Source organism: Oncorhynchus kisutch, linkage group LG21 (assembly GCF_002021735.2).
Source record: "Oncorhynchus kisutch isolate 150728-3 linkage group LG21, Okis_V2, whole genome shotgun sequence".
Classification (NCBI taxonomy): Eukaryota; Metazoa; Chordata; class Actinopteri; order Salmoniformes; family Salmonidae; genus Oncorhynchus; species Oncorhynchus kisutch.
The window spans coordinates 36,463,673-36,483,382 of NC_034194.2; the positions used below are offsets into that span (position 1 = coordinate 36,463,673).

Consider the following 19,710-nt stretch of genomic DNA (forward strand, 5'->3'; position numbering starts at 1 on the left):
CTGTGAGCTTGTGTGGCCTATCAGTTTGTGGCTGAGCCGTTGTTGCTCCTAGACGTTTCCACTTCACAATAACAGCACTTCCAGTTGACCGTAGCACCTCTAGCAGGGCACAAATTTGACAAACTGACTTGTTAGAAAGGTTGCATCCTATGACGGTGCCACATTGAAAGTCACTGAGCTCTTCAGTAAGGCCATTCTACTGCCAATGTTTGTCTATGTAGATTGCATGGTTGTGTGCTCGATTGTATGCACCTGTCAGCAACGGGTGTGGATGAAATAGCCAAATCCACAAATTTGAAGGGATGTCCACATACTTTTGTAAACAGGGCATTCAGAAAGTATTCAGACCCCTTCCCCTTTTCCACATTTTGTTATGTTACAGCCTTATTCTGAAATTGATTACATTGTTTTTCCCCCTCATCAATCTACACAATACCCCTGTAATGACAAAGCAAAAATAGGTAAAAATAAATAAATAAATCACATTTACATAAGTATTCAGACCCTTTACTCAGTACTTTGTTGAAGAACCTTTGGCAGTGATTACAGCCTCAAGCCTTCTTGGGTGTGACACTACAAGCTTGGCACACCTGTATTTGGGGAGTTTCTCCCATTCTTCTCTGCAGAACCTCTCAAGCTCTGTCAGGTTGGATGGGGAGTGTCGCTGCATAGCTATTTTCAGGTCTCTCCAGAGATGTCTGATTGGGTTCAAGTCTGGGCTCTGGCTGGGCCACTCAAGAACATTAAGAGTCTTGTCCCTAAGCCACTCCTGCGTTGTCTTGGCTGTGTGCTTAGGGTCTTGACCTGTTGGAAGATGAACCTTCACCCGAGTCTGAGGTCCTGAGCGCTCTGGAGCAGGTTTTCATCAAGGATCTCTGTACTTTGCTCTGTTCATCTTTACCTTGATGCTGACTAGTTTCCCAGTCCCCGTCACTGAAAAACATCCCCACAGAATGATGCTGCCACCACCATGCTTCACCGTAGGGATGTTGCCAGGTTTCCTCCAGATGTGACGCTTGGCATTCAGGCCAAAGAGTTCAATCTTGGTTTCATCAGACCAGAGAATCTGGTTTCTTATGGTCTGAGAGTCTTTAGGTGCCTTTTGGCAAACTCATAGCGGGCTGTCATGTGCCTTTTACTGAGGAGTGGCTTCCGTCTGGTCACTCTACCATAAGGGCCTGATTTGTGGAGTGCTGCAGAGATGGTTGACCTTCTGGAAGGTTCTCCCATCTCCACAGAGGAACTCTGGAGCTCTGTCAGTGACCATCGGGTCCTTGGTCACCTTTAACCAAGGCTTTTCTCCCCCGATTGCTCAGTTTGGCTGGGCAGCCAGCTCCAGGAAGAGTCTTGGTGATTCCAAACTTCTTCCATTTAAGAGTGATGGCGGCCACTATGTTGTTGGGGACCATCAATGCTGCAGAAATGTTTTGTTAACCTTCCCAAGATCTGTATCTCGACACAATCCTGTCTCTGAACTCTACGGACAATTCCTTCGACCTCATGGCTTGGTTTTTGCTCTGACATGCACTGTCAACTCTGGGACCTTTATATAGACAGGTGTGTGCCTTTTCAAATCATGTCCAATCAATTGAATTTACCACAGGTGAAACATCTACAACTTGATTGGATGCACCTGAGCTCAATTGCAAAGGGTGTGAATACTTATATAAATAAGAAATTTCTGCACAAACATCTAAACTTGTTTTCACTTTGTCATAGGTTATTGTGTGTGGATAAATATTTTTTATTTAATCGGTTTTAGAATAAGGCTGTAACGTAAACATGTGGAAAAAGTCAGAGGGTCTGAATACTTTCCAAATGCACTGTATATAGTGGATATTGTCTGTCATACCCGTGCATTCAGGGCTCAAACCACCCCGTTTATAATATACATTAGAGCCCTTCTAACAGTACTCTGTATGTTTTCTCAGCCTAAACTGTACAGGTCTGTGATTGAAGATGTTATCAACGAGGTCCGGGAGCTCTTCCTGGATGAGGGGGTGGACGAGCAGGTCCTCATGGAACTCAAAACGGTACAGAACACAGAACTCTTCCTTCTAGTGACATTCCATTCTAGAATGTCGTTCTCTCTTGTCTGCGCTAGTGTTGGTTTCCCTTTTGTAGCTCCCATTTGATGTAGTTTCCACTGATAAACTCTCTGTCCCTGTAGTTTTGTAAAAAGTAGAATAGACAATACAAATGTCAAAATGGTGGTCAACAGTCTACCCTCCATTTTAAAGTTCCCTCTCCTCCCCTGTCCTTCAGCTGTGGGAGAACAAGCTAATGCAGAGTAAGGCAGTGGAGGGCTTCAATACAGAGGAGCAGGCTGCTCTCCAGGCAGCAGCCCAGCAGCAGGCACAACAGGCCCAGCAGGCCACCCAGCAAGCCCAGACACAGCAGGTCCTCCTGCCCCCGCAGCAGCAAGGTGAGTCCCAGGCATCGGCCCTGACACACCACCTCTGTTGTTCCCGGTAGACTACATTTGATGTGTTCGACAGGCAGTCCAATTATTTTTATTTTTCACTCATTTGTATTTTGATCAATCACATCAGATCTTTTTCAGAGCTGATCTGATTGTTCAAAAGACCAGTGGGAAAAAGATCAGAATTGGGCTGCCTGTCTAAACGCAGCCATAATGGGCTGGTTTCCCAGACATAGATTAAGCCTAGCCCAAAAAATATATAATGTCTAATGGAGATTCTCAATTGATTATGCTTTTAATACTAGGATTTGGCTTAGTCTGTGTCCAGAGGGGTATTTTACCAAGCAGGTTTGAGGAGTTAGCGAGGTAACTTTGGTCAACTCTGAGTTCAACTCGGGATAAACGTTCAAACAAAAGTGGCTCACCTTTTAAGCCAGGTACGTTTCTATGGCAACGAATCCTTCAGAACTAACCTGCTCCGGGGCAGGCTAACTCACAGCTAACTCCACATACCCTGAATGAAATGACTGAGCCACCGGTTGAGGACCGATGAAATCAGATTCCCTCCCTCTTGCAAAGATTGCGTCATCATCCCCTTCATTTGAGGAAGACGACTGATTTTTAAATATGTTATTAATCAGATGTTTTTTTGTGTTTTAAAATAGTCACATTAAAATATTCATGAGAAATGCCTTTTGAGCTTCACACAGTATGACTTAATAGTCAGGTCTCTCCAGAGATGTCTGATTGGGTTCAAGTCCGGGCTCCAAATACAATTATTGATAATCATTAATAAGCCCTCCAAAGATGGCATTAACGATAATTAATAACATAAAGATGTGTACTTCTAAGAATCTATATCACCCCATCGCCTGCTGGAATTTACAATATAATTTTTCTTTCATTTCAATGGACTCACCCATAGATTGATGTTTCAGCATTGTTTCAATGAAGAGTATGGTTGTTCGACTAGCCATGTGCAACTTGCATGCAGTTACAAGCCTGCTAGAGTTGAGCGTCAGGCGGACGAGCGAAGTCCACCGTTATAGTACGGATGAAGCCTTTAACACCTCTAATCATCCTATTTCATCCCTACTGGGTCTACCTCCTGTCTATTTCATCCATACTGGGTCTACCTCCTGTCTATTTCATCCCTACTGGGTCTACCTCCTGTGTATGAGAATCTTTGGGCCATGAAAAGCACTATACAAAAACCCACAGTTCCCTGGAACAACTATCTACACCCCTTTAAAAACACCTACCTACACCCCTTTAAAGCCACCTACCTACACCCCTTTAAAGCCACCTACCGTAGCCCATTTAAAGCCACCTACCTTAGCCCATTTAAAGCCACCTACCTACCTTAGCCCATTTAAAGCCACCTACCTACCTTAGCCCATTTAAAGCCACCTACCTACCTTAGCCCATTTAAAGCCACCTACCTACCGTAGCCCATTTAAAGCCACCTACCTACCTTAGCCCATTTAAAGCCACCTACCTACCGTAGCCCATTTAAAGCCACCTACCTACCTTAGCCCATTTAAAGCCACCTACCTACCGTAGCCCATTTAAAGCCACCTACCTACCTTAGCCCATTTAAAGCCACCTACCGTAGCGCATTTAAAGCCACCTACCGTAGCCCATTTAAAGCCACCTACCTTAGCCCATTTAAAGCCACCTACCTTAGCCCATTTAAAGCCACCTACCTTAGCCCATTTAAAGCCACCTACCTACCTTAGCCCATTTAAAGCCACCTACCTACCTTAGCCCATTTAAAGCCACCTACCTACCTTAGCCCATTTAAAGCCACCTACCTACCTTAGCCCATTTAAAGCCACCTACCTACCTTAGCCCATTTAAAGCCACCTACCTACCTTAGCCCATTTAAAGCCACCTACCTACCTTAGCCCATTTAAAGCCACCTACCTACCTTAGCCCATTTAAAGCCACCTACCTACCGTAGCCCATTTAAAGCCACCTACCTACCTTAGCCCATTTAAAGCCACCTACCGTAGCGCATTTAAAGCCACCTACCGTAGCCCATTTAAAGCCACCTACCTTAGCCCATTTAAAGCCACCTACCTTAGCCCATTTAAAGCCACCTACCTACCTTAGCCCATTTAAAGCCACCTACCTTAGCCCATTTAAAGCCACCTACCTTAGCCCATTTAAAGCCACCTACATTAGCCCATTTAAAGACACCTACCTTAGCCCATTTAAAGACACCTACCTTAGCCCATTTAAAGCCACCTACCTTAGCCCATTTAAAGACACCTACCTTAGCCCATTTAAAGCCACCTACCTTAGCCCATTTAAAGACACCTACCTTAGCCCATTTAAAGACACCTACATTAGCCCATTTAAAGACACCTACCGTAGCCCATTTAAAGACACCTACCGTAGCCCATTTAAAGCCACCTACCGTAGCCCATTTAAAGCCACCTACCTTAGCCCATTTAAAGCCACCTACCTTGGCCCATTAAAGCCACATACCTTAGCCCATTTAAAGCCACCTACCTTGGCCCATTTAAAGCCACCTACCTTAGCCCATTTAAAGACACCTACCTTAGCCCATTTAAAGCCACCTAACGTAGCCCATTTAAAGACACCTACCGTAGCCCATTTAAAGCCACCTACCTTAGCCCATTTAAAGCCACCTACCTTAGCCCATTTAAAGCCACCTACCTACCTTAGCCCATTTAAAGCCACCTACCGTAGCCCATTTAAAGACCTCTACCGTAGCCCATTTAAAGCCACCTACCGTAGCCCATTTAAAGACACCTACCTTAGCCCATTTAAAGCCACCTACCTTGGCCCATTTAAAGCCACCTACCTACCTTAGCCCATTTAAAGCCACCTACCTACCGTCGCCCATTTAAAGCCACCTACCTACCTTAGCCCATTTAAAGCCACCTACCGTAGCGCATTTAAAGCCACCTACCGTAGCCCATTTAAAGCCACCTACCTTAGCCCATTTAAAGCCACCTACCTTAGCCCATTTAAAGCCACCTACCTACCTTAGCCCATTTAAAGCCACCTACCTACCTTAGCCCATTTAAAGCCACCTACCTACCTTAGCCCATTTAAAGCCACCTACCTTAGCCCATTTAAAGCCACCTACATTAGCCCATTTAAAGACACCTACCGTAGCCCATTTAAAGACACCTACCATAGCCCATTTAAAGCCACCTACCTTAGCCCATTTAAAGACACCTACCGTAGCCCATTTAAAGCCACCTACCTTAGCCCATTTAAAGACACCTACCTTAGCCCATTTAAAGACACCTACATTAGCCCATTAAAAGACACCTACCGTAGCCCATTTAAAGACACCTACCGTAGCCCATTTAAAGCCACCTACCTTAGCCCATTTAAAGCCACCTACCTTAGCCCATTTAAAGCCACCTACCTTGGCCCATTTAAAGCCACCTACCTTAGCCCATTTAAAGCCACCTACCTTGGCCCATTTAAAGCCACCTACCTTAGCCCATTTAAAGACACCTACCGTAGCCCATTTAAAGCCACCTACCGTAGCCCATTTAAAGACACCTACCGTAGCCCATTTAAAGCCACCTACCGTAGCCCATTTAAAGCCACCTACCTTAGCCCATTTAAAGCCACCTACCTTAGCCCATTTAAAGCCACCTACCGTAGCCCATTTAAAGCCACCTACCGTAGCCCATTTAAAGCCACCTACCTTAGCCCATTTAAAGACACCTACCTTAGCCCATTTAAAGCCACCTACCTTAGCCCATTTAAAGACACCTACCTTAGCCCATTTAAAGACACCTACCTTAGCCCATTTAAAGACACCTACCATAGCCCATTTAAAGACACCTACCTACCTTAGCCCATTTAAAGACACCTACCTACCTTAGCCCATTTAAAGACACCTACCGTAGCCCATTTAAAGACACCTACCTTAGCCCATTTAAAGACACCTACCTTAGCCCATTTAAAGACACCTACCGTAGCCCATTTAAAGACACCTACCTTAGCCCATTTAAAGACACCTACCGTAGCCCATTTAAAGACACCTACCTTAGCCCATTTAAAGACACCTACCTACCTTAGCCCATTTAAAGACACCTACCTACCTTAGCCCATTTAAAGACACCTACCGTAGCCCATTTAAAGACACCTACCGTAGCCCATTTAAAGCCACCTACCTACCTTAGCCCATTTAAAGACACCTACCGTAGCCCATTTAAAGCCACCTACCTTAGCCCATTTAAAGACACCTACCTTAGCCCATTTAAAGACACCTACCTCAGCCCATTTAAAGACACCTACCTTAGCCCATTTAAAGACACCTACCATAGCCCATTTAAAGCCACCTACCTACATTAGCCCATTTAAAGACACCTACCTTAGCCCATTTAAAGACACCTACCATAGCCCATTTAAAGCCACCTACCTTAGCCCATTTAAAGACACCTACCTTAGCCCATTTAAAGCCACCTACCTTAGCCCATTTAACGACACCTACCTTAGCCCATTTAAAGACACCTACATTAGCCCATTAAAAGACACCTACCGTAGCCCATTTAAAGACACCTACCGTAGCCCATTTAAAGACACCTACCGTAGCCCATTTAAAGCCACCTACCTTAGCCCATTTAAAGCCACCTACCTTGGCCCATTTAAAGCCACCTACCTTAGCCCATTTAAAGCCACCTACCTTGGCCCATTTAAAGCCACCTACCTTAGCCCATTTAAAGACACCTACCTTAGCCCATTTAAAGCCACCTACCGTAGCCCATTTAAAGACACCTACCGTAGCCCATTTAAAGCCACCTACCGTAGCCCATTTAAAGACACCTACCTTAGCCCATTTAAAGCCACCTACCTTAGCCCATTTAAAGCCACCTACCTACCTTAGCCCATTTAAAGCCACCTACCTTAGCCCATTTAAAGCCACCTACCTTAGCCCATTTAAAGCCACCTACCGTAGCCCATTTAAAGCCACCTACCGTAGCCCATTTAAAGCCACCTACCTTAGCCCATTTAAAGACACCTACCGTAGCCCATTTAAAGCCACCTACCTTAGCCCATTTAAAGACACCTACCTTAGCCCATTTAAAGACACCTACCTTAGCCCATTTAAAGACACCTACCATAGCCCATTTAAAGACACCTACCTACCTTAGCCCATTTAAAGACACCTACCTACCTTAGCCCATTTAAAGACACCTACCGTAGCCCATTTAAAGACACCTACCGTAGCCCATTTAAAGCCACCTACCGTAGCCCATTTAAAGACACCTACCTTAGCCCATTTAAAGCCACCTACCTTAGCCCATTTAAAGACACCTACCTACCTTAGCCCATTTAAAGACACCTACCGTAGCCCATTTAAAGACACCTACCGTAGCCCATTTAAAGCCACCTACCGTAGCCCATTTAAAGACACCTACCTTAGCCCATTTAAAGCCACCTACCGTAGCCCATTTAAAGACACCTACCTTGGCCCATTTAAAGCCACCTACCTTAGCCCATTTAAAGACACCTACCTTAGCCCATTTAAAGCCACCTACCGTAGCCCATTTAAAGACACCTACCGTAGCCCATTTAAAGCCACCTACCGTAGCCCATTTAAAGACACCTACCTTAGCCCATTTAAAGCCACCTACCTTAGCCCATTTAAAGCCACCTACCTACCTTAACCCATTTAAAGCCACCTACCTTAGCCCATTTAAAGCCACCTACCTTAGCCCATTTAAAGCCACCTACCGTAGCCCATTTAAAGCCACCTACCGTAGCCCATTTAAAGCCACCTACCTTAGCCCATTTAAAGACACCTACCGTAGCCCATTTAAAGCCACCTACCTTAGCCCATTTAAAGACACCTACCTTAGCCCATTTAAAGACACCTACCTTAGCCCATTTAAAGACACCTACCATAGCCCATTTAAAGACACCTACCTACCTTAGCCCATTTAAAGACACCTACCTACCTTAGCCCATTTAAAGACACCTACCGTAGCCCATTTAAAGACACCTACCGTAGCCCATTTAAAGACACCTACCGTAGCCCATTTAAAGACACCTACCGTAGCCCATTTAAAGCCACCTACCTTGGCCCATTTAAAGCCACATACCTTAGCCCATTTAAAGCCACCTACCTTGGCCCATTTAAAGCCACCTACCTTAGCCCATTTAAAGACACCTACCTTAGCCCATTTAAAGCCACCTACCGTAGCCCATTTAAAGACACCTACCGTAGCCCATTTAAAGCCACCTACCGTAGCCCATTTAAAGACACCTACCTTAGCCCATTTAAAGCCACCTACCTTAGCCCATTTAAAGCCACCTACCTACCTTAGCCCATTTAAAGCCACCTACCGTAGCCCATTTAAAGACCTCTACCGTAGCCCATTTAAAGCCACCTACCGTAGCCCATTTAAAGACACCTACCTTAGCCCATTTAAAGCCACCTACCTTGGCCCATTTAAAGCCACCTACCTACCTTAGCCCATTTAAAGCCACCTACCTACCGTAGCCCATTTAAAGCCACCTACCTACCTTAGCCCATTTAAAGCCACCTACCGTAGCGCATTTAAAGCCACCTACCGTAGCCCATTTAAAGCCACCTACCTTAGCCCATTTAAAGCCACCTACCTTAGCCCATTTAAAGCCACCTACCTACCTTAGCCCATTTAAAGCCACCTACCTACCTTAGCCCATTTAAAGCCACCTACCTACCTTAGCCCATTTAAAGCCACCTACCTTAGCCCATTTAAAGCCACCTACATTAGCCCATTTAAAGACACCTACCTTAGCCCATTTAAAGACACCTACCATAGCCCATTTAAAGCCACCTACCTTAGCCCATTTAAAGACACCTACCGTAGCCCATTTAAAGCCACCTACCTTAGCCCATTTAAAGACACCTACCTTAGCCCATTTAAAGACACCTACATTAGCCCATTAAAAGACACCTACCGTAGCCCATTTAAAGACACCTACCGTAGCCCATTTAAAGCCACCTACCGTAGCCCATTTAAAGCCACCTACCTTAGCCCATTTAAAGCCACCTACCTTGGCCCATTTAAAGCCACCTACCTTAGCCCATTTAAAGCCACCTACCTTGGCCCATTTAAAGCCACCTACCTTAGCCCATTTAAAGACACCTACCGTAGCCCATTTAAAGACACCTACCGTAGCCCATTTAAAGACACCTACCGTAGCCCATTTAAAGCCACCTACCGTAGCCCATTTAAAGCCACCTACCTTAGCCCATTTAAAGCCACCTACCTTAGCCCATTTAAAGCCACCTACCGTAGCCCATTTAAAGCCACCTACCGTAGCCCATTTAAAGCCACCTACCTTAGCCCATTTAAAGACACCTACCTTAGCCCATTTAAAGACACCTACCTTAGCCCATTTAAAGACACCTACCTTAGCCCATTTAAAGACACCTACCTTAGCCCATTTAAAGACACCTACCATAGCCCATTTAAAGACACCTACCTACCTTAGCCCATTTAAAGACACCTACCTACCTTAGCCCATTTAAAGACACCTACCGTAGCCCATTTAAAGACACCTACCTTAGCCCATTTAAAGACACCTACCTTAGCCCATTTAAAGACACCTACCGTAGCCCATTTAAAGACACCTACCGTAGCCCATTTAAAGACACCTACCTTAGCCCATTTAAAGACACCTACCTTAGCCCATTTAAAGACACCTACCTACCTTAGCCCATTTAAAGACACCTACCTACCTTAGCCCATTTAAAGACACCTACCGTAGCCCATTTAAAGACACCTACCGTAGCCCATTTAAAGCCACCTACCTACCTTAGCCCATTTAAAGACACCTACCGTAGCCCATTTAAAGCCACCTACCTTAGCCCATTTAAAGACACCTACCTTAGCCCATTTAAAGACACCTACCTCAGCCCATTTAAAGACACCTACCTTAGCCCATTTAAAGACACCTACCATAGCCCATTTAAAGCCACCTACCTACATTAGCCCATTTAAAGACACCTACCTTAGCCCATTTAAAGACACCTACCATAGCCCATTTAAAGCCACCTACCTTAGCCCATTTAAAGACACCTACCTTAGCCCATTTAAAGCCACCTACCTTAGCCCATTTAACGACACCTACCTTAGCCCATTTAAAGACACCTACATTAGCCCATTAAAAGACACCTACCGTAGCCCATTTAAAGACACCTACCGTAGCCCATTTAAAGACACCTACCGTAGCCCATTTAAAGCCACCTACCTTAGCCCATTTAAAGCCACCTACCTTGGCCCATTTAAAGCCACCTACCTTAGCCCATTTAAAGCCACCTACCTTGGCCCATTTAAAGCCACCTACCTTAGCCCATTTAAAGACACCTACCTTAGCCCATTTAAAGCCACCTACCGTAGCCCATTTAAAGACACCTACCGTAGCCCATTTAAAGCCACCTACCGTAGCCCATTTAAAGACACCTACCTTAGCCCATTTAAAGCCACCTACCTTATCCCATTTAAAGCCACCTACCTACCTTAGCCCATTTAAAGCCACCTACCTTAGCCCATTTAAAGCCACCTACCTTAGCCCATTTAAAGCCACCTACCGTAGCCCATTTAAAGCCACCTACCGTAGCCCATTTAAAGCCACCTACCTTAGCCCATTTAAAGACACCTACCGTAGCCCATTTAAAGCCACCTACCTTAGCCCATTTAAAGACACCTACCTTAGCCCATTTAAAGACACCTACCTTAGCCCATTTAAAGACACCTACCATAGCCCATTTAAAGACACCTACCTACCTTAGCCCATTTAAAGACACCTACCTACCTTAGCCCATTTAAAGACACCTACCGTAGCCCATTTAAAGACACCTACCTTAGCCCATTTAAAGACACCTACCGTAGCCCATTTAAAGACACCTACCGTAGCCCATTTAAAGACACCTACCTTAGCCCATTTAAAGACACCTACCTTAGCCCATTTAAAGACACCTACCTACCTTAGCCCATTTAAAGACACCTACCTACCTTAGCCCATTTAAAGACACCTACCGTAGCCCATTTAAAGACACCTACCGTAGCCCATTTAAAGACACCTACCTTAGCCCATTTAAAGACACCTACCTTAGCCCATTTAAAGCCACCTACCTTAGCCCATTTAAAGACACCTACCTTAGCCCATTTAAAGACACCTACCTCAGCCCATTTAAAGACACCTACCTTAGCCCATTTAAAGACACCTACCATAGCCCATTTAAAGACACCTACCTACCTTAGCCCATTTAAAGACACCTACCTACCTTAGCCCATTTAAAGACACCTACCGTAGCCCATTTAAAGACACCTACCTTAGCCCATTTAAAGACACCTACCTTAGCGCATTTAAAGCCACCTACCGTAGCCCATTTAAAGCCACCTACCTTAGCCCATTTAAAGCCACCTACCTTAGCCCATTTAAAGCCACCTACCTTAGCCCATTTAAAGCCACCTACCTTAGCCCATTTAAAGCCACCTACATTAGCCCATTTAAAGACACCTACCTTAGCGCATTTAAAGCCACCTACCGTAGCCCATTTAAAGCCACCTACCTTAGCCCATTTAAAGCCACCTACCTTAGCCCATTTAAAGCCACCTACCTTAGCCCATTTAAAGCCACCTACCGTAGCCCATTTAAAGCCACCTACCGTAGCCCATTTAAAGCCACCTACCTTAGCCCATTTAAAGACACCTACCATAGCCCATTTAAAGACACCTACCTTAGCCCATTTAAAGACACCTACCTTAGCCCATTTAAAGACACCTACCATAGCCCATTTAAAGACACCTACCTACCTTAGCCCATTTAAAGACACCTACCTACCTTAGCCCATTTAAAGACACCTACCGTAGCCCATTTAAAGACACCTACCTTAGCCCATTTAAAGACACCTACCTTAGCCCATTTAAAGACACCTACCGTAGCCCATTTAAAGACACCTACCGTAGCCCATTTAAAGACACCTACCGTAGCCCATTTAAAGACACCTACCGTAGCCCATTTAAAGACACCTACCTTAGCCCATTTAAAGACACCTACCTACCTTAGCCCATTTAAAGACACCTACCTACCTTAGCCCATTTAAAGACACCTACCGTAGCCCATTTAAAGACACCTACCGTAGCCCATTTAAAGACACCTACCTTAGCCCATTTAAAGACACCTACCTCAGCCCATTTAAAGACACCTACCTTAGCCCATTTAAAGACACCTACCTACCTTAGCCCATTTAAAGACACCTACCTACCTTAGCCCATTTAAAGACACCTACCTACCTTAGCCCATTTAAAGACACCTACCGTAGCCCATTTAAAGACACCTACCTTAGCCCATTTAAAGACACCTACCTTAGCGCATTTAAAGCCACCTACCGTAGCCCATTTAAAGCCACCTACCTTAGCCCATTTAAAGCCACCTACCTTAGCCCATTTAAAGCCACCTACCTTAGCCCATTTAAAGCCACCTACCTTAGCCCATTTAAAGACACCTACCGTAGCCCATTTAAAGACACCTACCGTAGCCCATTTAAAGACACCTACCTTAGCCCATTTAAAGCCACCTACCTTGGCCCATTTAAAGCCACCTACCTACCTTAGCCCATTTAAAGCCACCTACCTACCGTAGCCCATTTAAAGCCACCTACCTACCTTAGCCCATTTAAAGCCACCTACCGTAGCGCATTTAAAGCCACCTACCGTAGCCCATTTAAAGCCACCTACCTTAGCCCATTTAAAGCCACCTACCTTAGCCCATTTAAAGCCACCCTACCTACCTTAGCCCATTTAAAGCCACCTACCTTAGCCCATTTAAAGCCACCTACCTTAGCCCATTTAAAGCCACCTACATTAGCCCATTTAAAGACACCTACCTTAGCCCATTTAAAGACACCTACCATAGCCCATTTAAAGACACCTACCTTAGCCCATTTAAAGCCACCTACCTTAGCCCATTTAAAGACACCTACCTTAGCCCATTTAAAGACACCTACCTCAGCCCATTTAAAGACACCTACCTTAGCCCATTTAAAGACACCTACCATAGCCCATTTAAAGACACCTACCTACCTTAGCCCATTTAAAGACACCTACCTACCTTAGCCCATTTAAAGACACCTACCGTAGCCCATTTAAAGACACCTACCTTAGCCCATTTAAAGACACCTACCTTAGCGCATTTAAAGCCACCTACCGTAGCCCATTTAAAGCCACCTACCTTAGCCCATTTAAAGCCACCTACCTTAGCCCATTTAAAGCCACCTACCTTAGCCCATTTAAAGCCACCTACCTTAGCCCATTTAAAGCCACCTACATTAGCCCATTTAAAGACACCTACCTTAGCGCATTTAAAGCCACCTACCGTAGCCCATTTAAAGCCACCTACCTTAGCCCATTTAAAGCCACCTACCTTAGCCCATTTAAAGCCACCTACCTTAGCCCATTTAAAGCCACCTACCGTAGCCCATTTAAAGCCACCTACCGTAGCCCATTTAAAGCCACCTACCTTAGCCCATTTAAAGACACCTACCATAGCCCATTTAAAGACACCTACCTTAGCCCATTTAAAGACACCTACCTTAGCCCATTTAAAGACACCTACCATAGCCCATTTAAAGACACCTACCTACCTTAGCCCATTTAAAGACACCTACCTACCTTAGCCCATTTAAAGACACCTACCGTAGCCCATTTAAAGACACCTACCTTAGCCCATTTAAAGACACCTACCTTAGCCCATTTAAAGACACCTACCGTAGCCCATTTAAAGACACCTACCGTAGCCCATTTAAAGACACCTACCGTAGCCCATTTAAAGACACCTACCTTAGCCCATTTAAAGACACCTACCTACCTTAGCCCATTTAAAGACACCTACCTACCTTAGCCCATTTAAAGACACCTACCGTAGCCCATTTAAAGACACCTACCGTAGCCCATTTAAAGACACCTACCTTAGCCCATTTAAAGACACCTACCTCAGCCCATTTAAAGACACCTACCTTAGCCCATTTAAAGACACCTACCATAGCCCATTTAAAGACACCTACCTACCTTAGCCCATTTAAAGACACCTACCTACCTTAGCCCATTTAAAGACACCTACCGTAGCCCATTTAAAGACACCTACCTTAGCCCATTTAAAGACACCTACCTTAGCGCATTTAAAGCCACCTACCGTAGCCCATTTAAAGCCACCTACCTTAGCCCATTTAAAGCCACCTACCTTAGCCCATTTAAAGCCACCTACCTTAGCCCATTTAAAGCCACCTACCTTAGCCCATTTAAAGACACCTACCGTAGCCCATTTAAAGCCACCTACCGTAGCCCATTTAAAGACACCTACCTTAGCCCATTTAAAGCCACCTACCTTGGCCCATTTAAAGCCACCTACCTACCTTAGCCCATTTAAAGCCACCTACCTACCATAGCCCATTTAAAGCCACCTACCTACCTTAGCCCATTTAAAGCCACCTACCGTAGCGCATTTAAAGCCACCTACCGTAGCCCATTTAAAGCCACCTACCTTAGCCCATTTAAAGCCACCTACCTTAGCCCATTTAAAGCCACCTACCTACCTTAGCCCATTTAAAGCCACCTACCTTAGCCCATTTAAAGCCACCTACCTTAGCCCATTTAAAGCCACCTACATTAGCCCATTTAAAGACACCTACCTTAGCCCATTTAAAGACACCTACCATAGCCCATTTAAAGCCACCTACCTTAGCCCATTTAAAGACACCTACCTTAGCCCATTTAAAGCCACCTACCTTAGCCCATTTAAAGACACCTACCTTAGCCCATTTAAAGACACCTACATTAGCCCATTAAAAGACACCTACCGTAGCCCATTTAAAGACACCTACCGTAGCCCATTTAAAGCCACCTACCGTAGCCCATTTAAAGCCACCTACCTTAGCCCATTTAAAGCCACCTACCTTGGCCCATTTAAAGCCACCTACCTTAGCCCATTTAAAGCCACCTACCTTGGCCCATTTAAAGCCACCTACCTTAGCCCATTTAAAGACACCTACCTTAGCCCATTTAAAGCCACCTACCGTAGCCCATTTAAAGACACCTACCGTAGCCCATTTAAAGCCACCTACCTTAGCCCATTTAAAGACACCTACCTTAGCCCATTTAAAGCCACCTACCTTAGCCCATTTAAAGACACCTACCTTAGCCCATTTAAAGACACCTACCTTAGCCCATTTAAAGCCACCTACCGTAGCCCATTTAAAGCCACCTACCTTAGCCCATTTAAAGCCACCTACCTTAGCCCATTTAAAGACACCTACCTTAGCCCATTTAAAGCCACCTACCTTAGCCCATTTAAAGACACCTACCTTAGCCCATTTAAAGACACCTACCTTAGCCCATTTAAAGACACCTACCGTAGCCCATTTAAAGACACCTACCGTAGCCCATTTAAAGACACCTACCTTAGCCCATTTAAAGACACCTACCTACCTTAGCCCATTTAAAGACACCTACCTACCTTAGCCCATTTAAAGACACCTACCTTAGCCCATTTAAAGCCACCTACCTTAGCCCATTTAAAGCCACCTACCGTAGCCCATTTAAAGCCACCTACCGTAGCCCATTTAAAGCCACCTACCTTAGCCCATTTAAAGACACCTACCGTAGCCCATTTAAAGCCACCTACCTTAGCCCATTTAAAGACACCTACCGTAGCCCATTTAAAGCCACCTACCTTAGCCCATTTAAAGACACCTACCTTAGCCCATTTAAAGACACCTACCTTAGCCCATTTAAAGACACCTACCATAGCCCATTTAAAGACACCTACCTACCTTAGCCCATTTAAAGACACCTACCTACCTTAGCCCATTTAAAGACACCTACCGTAGCCCATTTAAAGACACCTACCTTAGCCCATTTAAAGACACCTACCGTAGCCCATTTAAAGACACCTACCGTAGCCCATTTAAAGACACCTACCTTAGCCCATTTAAAGACACCTACCTTAGCCCATTTAAAGACACCTACCTACCTTAGCCCATTTAAAGACACCTACCTACCTTAGCCCATTTAAAGACACCTACCGTAGCCCATTTAAAGACACCTACCGTAGCCCATTTAAAGACACCTACCTTAGCCCATTTAAAGACACCTACCTTAGCCCATTTAAAGCCACCTACCTTAGCCCATTTAAAGACACCTACCTTAGCCCATTTAAAGACACCTACCTCAGCCCATTTAAAGACACCTACCTTAGCCCATTTAAAGACACCTACCATAGCCCATTTAAAGACACCTACCTACCTTAGCCCATTTAAAGACACCTACCTACCTTAGCCCATTTAAAGACACCTACCGTAGCCCATTTAAAGACACCTACCTTAGCCCATTTAAAGACACCTACCTTAGCGCATTTAAAGCCACCTACCGTAGCCCATTTAAAGCCACCTACCTTAGCCCATTTAAAGCCACCTACCTTAGCCCATTTAAAGCCACCTACCGTAGCCCATTTAAAGCCACCTACCTTAGCCCATTTAAAGCCACCTACATTAGCCCATTTAAAGACACCTACCTTAGCCCATTTAAAGCCACCTACCTTAGCCCATTTAAAGACACCTACCTTAGCCCATTTAAAGACACCTACCTTAGCCCATTTAAAGACACCTACCGTAGCCCATTTAAAGACACCTACCGTAGCCCATTTAAAGACACCTACCTTAGCCCATTTAAAGACACCTACCTTAGCCCATTTAAAGACACCTACCTACCTTAGCCCATTTAAAGACACCTACCTTAGCCCATTTAAAGCCACCTACCTTAGCCCATTTAAAGCCACCTACCATAGCCCATTTAAAGCCACCTACCGTAGCCCATTTAAAGCCACCTACCTTAGCCCATTTAAAGACACCTACCTTAGCCCATTTAAAGCCACCTACCTTAGCCCATTTAAAGACACCTACCGTAGCCCATTTAAAGCCACCTACCTTAGCCCATTTAAAGCCACCTACCTTAGCCCATTTAAAGACACCTACCTTAGCCCATTTAAAGACACCTACCTTAGCCCATTTAAAGACACCTACCGTAGCCCATTTAAAGACACCTACCGTAGCCCATTTAAAGACACCTACCTTAGCCCATTTAAAGACACCTACCTTAGCCCATTTAAAGACACCTACCTACCTTAGCCCATTTAAAGACACCTACCTTAGCCCATTTAAAGCCACCTACCTTAGCCCATTTAAAGCCACCTACCGTAGCCCATTTAAAGCCACCTACCGTAGCCCATTTAAAGCCACCTACCTTAGCCCATTTAAAGACACCTACCGTAGCCCATTTAAAGCCACCTACCTTAGCCCATTTAAAGACACCTACCGTAGCCCATTTAAAGCCACCTACCTTAGCCCATTTAAAGACACCTACCTTAGCCCATTTAAAGACACCTACCTTAGCCCATTTAAAGACACCTACCATAGCCCATTTAAAGACACCTACCTACCTTAGCCCATTTAAAGACACCTACCTACCTTAGCCCATTTAAAGACACCTACCGTAGCCCATTTAAAGACACCTACCTTAGCCCATTTAAAGACACCTACCGTAGCCCATTTAAAGACACCTACCGTAGCCCATTTAAAGACACCTACCTTAGCCCATTTAAAGACACCTACCTTAGCCCATTTAAAGACACCTACCTACCTTAGCCCATTTAAAGACACCTACCTACCTTAGCCCATTTAAAGACACCTACCGTAGCCCATTTAAAGACACCTACCGTAGCCCATTTAAAGACACCTACCTTAGCCCATTTAAAGACACCTACCTTAGCCCATTTAAAGCCACCTACCTTAGCCCATTTAAAGACACCTACCTTAGCCCATTTAAAGACACCTACCTCAGCCCATTTAAAGACACCTACCTTAGCCCATTTAAAGACACCTACCATAGCCCATTTAAAGACACCTACCTACCTTAGCCCATTTAAAGACACCTACCTTAGCCCATTTAAAGACACCTACCTTAGCGCATTTAAAGCCACCTACCGTAGCCCATTTAAAGCCACCTACCTTAGCCCATTTAAAGCCACCTACCTTAGCCCATTTAAAGCCACCTACCTTAGCCCATTTAAAGCCACCTACCTTAGCCCATTTAAAGCCACCTACATTAGCCCATTTAAAGACACCTACCTTAGCCCATTTAAAGACACCTACCATAGCCCATTTAAAGCCACCTACCTTAGCCCATTTAAAGACACCTACCTTAGCCCATTTAAAGACACCTACCTTAGCCCATTTAAAGCCACCTACCTACCTTAGCCCATTTAAAGCCACCTACCTTAGCCCATTTAAAGCCACCTACCTTAGCCCATTTAAAGCCACCTACCGTAGCCCATTTAAAGCCACCTACCGTAGCCCATTTAAAGCCACCTACCTTAGCCCATTTAAAGACACCTACCATAGCCCATTTAAAGACACCTACCTTAGCCCATTTAAAGACACCTACCTTAGCCCATTTAAAGACACCTACCATAGCCCATTTAAAGACACCTACCTACCTTAGCCCATTTAAAGACACCTACCTACCTTAGCCCATTTAAAGACACCTACCGTAGCCCATTTAAAGACACCTACCTTAGCCCATTTAAAGACACCTACCTTAGCCCATTTAAAGACACCTACCGTAGCCCATTTAAAGACACCTACCGTAGCCCATTTAAAGACACCTACCGTAGCCCATTTAAAGACACCTACCTTAGCCCATTTAAAGACACCTACCTACCTTAGCCCATTTAAAGACACCTACCTACCTTAGCCCATTTAAAGACACCTACCGTAGCCCATTTAAAGACACCTACCGTAGCCCATTTAAAGACACCTACCTTAGCCCATTTAAAGACACCTACCTTAGCCCATTTAAAGCCACCTACCTTAGCCCATTTAAAGACACCTACCTTAGCCCATTTAAAGACACCTACCTCAGCCCATTTAAAGACACCTACCTTAGCCCATTTAAAGACACCTACCATAGCCCATTTAAAGACACCTACCTACCTTAGCCCATTTAAAGACACCTACCTACCTTAGCCCATTTAAAGACACCTACCGTAGCCCATTTAAAGACACCTACCTTAGCCCATTTAAAGACACCTACCTTAGCGCATTTAAAGCCACCTACCGTAGCCCATTTAAAGCCACCTACCTTAGCCCATTTAAAGCCACCTACCTTAGCCCATTTAAAGCCACCTACCTTAGCCCATTTAAAGCCACCTACCTTAGCCCATTTAAAGACACCTACCGTAGC

General features: G+C 44.8%; 1 protein-coding gene across 7 annotated transcripts in view; it reads left to right on the top strand.

Annotated features, from left to right (window-relative positions):
* LOC109880774 (transcription initiation factor IIA subunit 1-like) overlaps nucleotides 1–19,710 on the top strand; it is a 36,982-nt gene that overhangs the window by 2,706 nt on the left and 14,566 nt on the right. For all 7 annotated transcript variants that reach the window (XM_031800138.1, XM_031800135.1, XM_031800136.1 and 4 more), the window contains exons 2-3: nucleotides 1,932–2,033; nucleotides 2,266–2,425. In XM_031800138.1, the coding sequence (XP_031655998.1) occupies nucleotides 1,932–2,033; nucleotides 2,266–2,425 (262 nt within the window). The remainder of the gene's footprint in view (nucleotides 1–1,931; nucleotides 2,034–2,265; nucleotides 2,426–19,710) is intronic.